The sequence below is a fragment of the Limulus polyphemus genome, unplaced genomic scaffold (assembly GCF_000517525.1).
Source record: "Limulus polyphemus unplaced genomic scaffold, Limulus_polyphemus-2.1.2 Scaffold277, whole genome shotgun sequence".
In the NCBI taxonomy this organism is placed as follows: Eukaryota; Metazoa; Arthropoda; class Merostomata; order Xiphosura; family Limulidae; genus Limulus; species Limulus polyphemus.
In genome coordinates, this window is record NW_013665887.1 from 67,430 (window position 1) to 72,425 (window position 4,996).

The 4,996-nt window shown below is 32.5% G+C and overlaps 1 protein-coding gene across 2 annotated transcripts in view; it reads right to left on the minus strand.

Moving 5' to 3' along the window:
* Window positions 1-820: 820 nt before the first annotated feature.
* The window catches only part of LOC106456974, a 74,228-nt gene continuing 70,052 nt past the window's right edge, over window positions 821-4,996 (minus strand). For both annotated transcript variants that reach the window (XM_022382774.1, XM_022382773.1), the window contains one exon: window positions 821-4,014. In XM_022382774.1, coding sequence (XP_022238482.1) covers window positions 3,961-4,014 — 54 coding nt within the window. In that variant the 3' untranslated portion in view covers window positions 821-3,960. The remainder of the gene's footprint in view (window positions 4,015-4,996) is intronic.

Consider the following 4,996-nt stretch of genomic DNA (forward strand, 5'->3'; position numbering starts at 1 on the left):
TCACGGGACTATTGTTTTAGTTCTCCATAGGAATATGATCACATCCCTAACATACTCAGTCTATAAACACACTCACTTTCTCCGACGGTTGGAGATACAATAGAGCTGAAACACATCTTTGTTAAATCGTTTCCTTAGATCATATATCGTATAAGTTTTCAATAACACAATTAGCTGCATTCATATACAAGTTCAATAGTTGTGTAACATTTGATTTTGTTTTCAGTCTATGAAACTACCTTTTTTAACCACCAAAATTTACTTGTGAACAGTTTTTATTCATTTCTTAGACTTGTGTTGTTTAGCAATTTTCAAACCTTGATTCATATTTTAAGCAAAGTTTTTACATTAACTTCTTGGCGTTTATAAACATTCGAACTTTTTTCTTTCTATAACATTGTATCTAAATTATAGATTTATATATAAATAAATATAAATATTTATATATAAATTATGGATTTGTTTAGTTGCTGTAACTCTCTAATATTTTCAGATTTTATTGGATTTTCTTTGAATATTACTTCATTTTTTTTTTTACTTTTTTCCCTGATTTATTACAATTTTTTATAGTCAGATTAATTTTTTGTTTGTTTCTTGTTAAGTACAAACCTACATACTGGGCTATCTGTACTGTGCTCACCATTGGTATCAAACCCGATCTTTAGCATCATAAAAATATCCAAACGTTGTTACTGAATCACCAGGGGCGCTGTTTTGTTTAAAAGTTAACTGTTTCAATTGCTATGCAAGTTCATGATGAACAATCAGACATTGTGTGTGCCTTTTTTTATTAATAAACATATTTAATACACAATGAAATGAAACATAAACAACAACATACTATTTCGCTTCTTTACTTTATGTAAAGAAGATTTTGGCGTAAGAAAAACAAAACAATAATTCAATCATGATACTCATCATTATATCACACCAATACCTAGCTACTCTGTATAAAATTAGTTTCACAATAGTCAGTTTAGAGCTAATTAACTTATATTCCAATGAAAATACAAACTTCGATATCTCCACTTATTCATATTTCATGAAAAATACGCTTAAGTTGACGTTTCTGGAGGTACTGTTTCGTCAGTTATATCCCAAGCTATTCACAAGATAGGGCGTAAATATCACCAGTGTATGGTTCTGGAAGTCCAACATTAAGAAAACATTCAACACAAAACATTATTTAGTAATCGGCGTTTCGACAACTTTTAGCTGTCATTTGTAAAGACTTGATTAACAGACACAGCAGTAAGTACTTATTCTTATTTACCTCAGGGCCACCATCTATGTACAACTTAGAATTTAAAGAGGAAATTGACGAAAGGTCGGGCAATTGTGAATGTCTTTGTTTTAACTGGTATTTCTTTAATGAAAATTTTAATTACTTTATCAGTAGTTAAGTAGCTTCAGAAAGCTCTTTTGCTGTCAGACTTGAACCTGTCAGCAGTGTGTGCAATAACACAAGCACGAGAAACTAATTACATCATATTGTTGATGCAGAATTAATGAGGACCACGGAGCGAATAGTGCATCATTAAAAATTAGGCGTACCGACCTATTTCACAAGTTTGACCAGAAACCCGAAGAAAACGCGTATTTTCCTATTATTTTAGCCTAAAACAACAGTTTATTCCCTAGTTTAAAACAAATTGGAAGCTATGCATAACATCCGCAGGGGGCCTAGTTTTAGTGCTGCTGTACTCAAATTCCGAAGGAAAAAAGAAAGATTGAACTTGTAATAAGCCACGTACAGGCAGACCATCAACACCTACTAAAACTACCACTTTGATAAACTATGTCATAGCAGAAAAAGCTAACACAAGTGCACGTAGGTGCGGCAATGCACTTTATGTCATTCATTGTCTGGATTTGCCAATTTCATCTGTTCACAAGGCTCTTTGGTCAACTTTACGAATGACTCGTTACAAACTGGATGTCATGTTCAAGCACTGAAGGAGAAGAAGAATTTACCCGTTGCGTTGATTTTACAATTCTTGGTCAACTGAAAGTCGATGGCCAATAGCTTGTAAACTGATGAAGTGTATTTCACCTTTACTGGAAGTGTTAATACACGCATCTGCTCTTCCAGAATGCTAAGGTGACAGTATGGTGTAAATTCACAGCTGTCTTTGTTACTGGACCATACTTTTTTGAAGAACCATCAGCACATTGACTGCAAACTTACAAAGTCAAAGTTGAATGATACCATGCAATTTTCAAAACCAATGAAATTCCCATGCTGCAGCAACAGAATGTGGTAGACATTACCGTTTTCATGCAAACACACATATTGGTGACTAGGTGAAACACATCTTGCAGGAATACTTTCAGAATAGAAGCATTTCACGTAATTTTCATTGTGAATGGACAACTTGTTCATTGAACATAACGCCAACCTATTCTGGTTGTAGTGGTACCTGAAGTCATATCTGTACAGTATGAATCCTCATACAGTTTCAAACCTCAAAAATGCAGATGTTCTGGAAGTGTCCAGTATACAAGATGAGAAGTGCATTGTTGCTACAATGTTCATTGTAACACAGATACAGTGCATTCTCAGTGATGGAGGATCAATTTTGAACAGCTGCTGCGATTGATCAGAGAGATTAGGTGATAGTAGTGTAACTGTTGGCAACATATGGAAACTGTGGCAACAGTCCTGTGCATTTTTACATTCCTATAACATACCGTTTGTGGTATATGATGCACTGAATTGCAAAAACTTTTATGTATATAAGTTTATGCATAAAGAATCGAGCTTTTTTTTCACTTATAAAGTTATCATTACATTTGATCTGTTATTTGTTGTACATTCAATTACAATTTTTTGTTCCAAATGGTATCTCATGTGATATCTGTAACCAATGTATATTTTCTGAAGAACCTATATATACAGTTTGCAGTTAGATTATATTCTTGAGTTTAAACTATTGTAGTGTGGAGGTGTACTAGGTGATTTCTACCTTTTTATATTTAACTCTTAAGCACACATAAAAAACCTTCAAAATGTTCATGCACACAAGCATCTATGGGTTTAACATAAAATGATGGTCAAGGAAGTAGCTAAGCTCCTTTTACCCTAGTTGCCTATTGTTGTAGGTCATTTGCTTATGGTATCACGTGAGCCTTCTCGTGTGAAAGGTTACTGTAAAGCTTAAGATATTCTGTGAAAGTATACAGTGATATATTTGTGAAAAGAAAGTACTATTTATTTGGTCTCTTATGGTTTTCTCAGGAAGAAGAGTCAATAATAGTGTCCGCCATAGACAGTGATCTTTTCCAATAACAGAGAGGGTACCTAACTGATGAAGCAATACATTCTAATCTGTATAAGAAAAAGCGTATATTTAATTAGTTAATATTAATTGATAACAGGTATAAATGACAACATTTAAGGAAAACAAATCAAACTAAATCTACTAATTAAGTAAGCCATGACCTTAAAAACCAAACATCGTCTTTAAGTAAAACAACATGGAATTTTATTCGGTTTTTACTTTTTTCATCAGTAAATTAATAAGTCGTAGTTTTGCCTGACAATATCTTTTATGTCTGCGTGAAAATACAAGAATCTAAATGTTTTTCAAATATCAAGCTCCTCAACCAATAGCCTCGTAAGATTCATTGAACTTTATTGTTACGGGCAAATATTTCAGGTATCGGGTTTCAAGAAGGAATTACTTTAATCTTCACAAATTACATATCCGTTTGTTTTTATGTTAACGGTTGCAGTGGTATCATTTGAAACGTTCCTGATGCGAAAATCCCAATACTTAAGCTTTATTCGAAATAGGTTACAACCTGTGTTTGTAAAATTCCCAAGGGTTAGTGTTTAAAAATATATACGGGCAAACTCTTATTTCCAAGGTAACTGATATGTAAAGATTTCAGGGATGTGCTTGATCCAGTGACGTCCTATGATGATTTTCTTTTGAAGTGAATGTATGAAATTAGTTTTCATTTATCGTTTTCTTCTTTGATATTTAATGGATTTTCCAACGCTGGCACCTCCTGGTGGAAATAAATCACGAAACATAAAGATTAGCAAATGGTTTTCATTTCTAATTACCTCGTTTACACTTTTTATAAAGGCACGATATAATTTAGAATATATATATATATATATTTACTTGTATATTGCTATTCAAACCTTTTTCATGCATATCTAGAAACTGTGAACCTATTTTCACAACTTATTTTCAAAGAGATAACTCAAAATACTAACGATATAAATTTTAAAATAATCATTTTCAAGCTTAGTAGAATTGTGGTTTTTGTAAGAGCAGAGCCACATTGAGCTATGTGCACCGCGGGGAATCGAAACCCGGATATAAACGTTGTAAGTCCGTAAACTTACCACTGTCCCACCGGGGGACTAGGAGAACTGGGAAAAGTGGTGTTTTGAATTGTGATGTGAAATTAAAAAAAAAAGAAGCAAAGAAAACTAATTCATAAAAAATACGTTAATTAATCAGTGATTTTCTAAACTAACGGAAAATAAGAAAATCATAGAAGAGGGATTGTGGCGCTATTTACATAGATCTAAAATCATAATAAAGTGAATGTGGTACTGGTTTCTATAGATCTAAAACCATAATAGAGTGAATGTGGTTATGGTTTCTATAGATCTAAAACCATAGTATAAAGAAGGTGGTACTGGTTTCTTTAAACTTAAAATCATAGTAGAGTGAATGTGGTTATGGTTTCTATAGATCTAAAACCATAGTATAAAGAAGGTGGTACTGGTTTCTATAAACTTAAAATCATAGTAGAGTGATTGTGGTAATGGTTTATATAGATCTAAAACCACAATAAAGTGAATGTGGTAATGGTTTCTATAGATCTAAAACCATAGTAGACTGAATGTGATACTGGTTTCTATATATATAAAATCATAGTATAAAGAATGTGGTACTGGTTTCTATAGATCTAAAACCATAATAGAGTGAATGTGGTTATGGTTTCTATAGATCTAAAACCATAGTATAAAGAA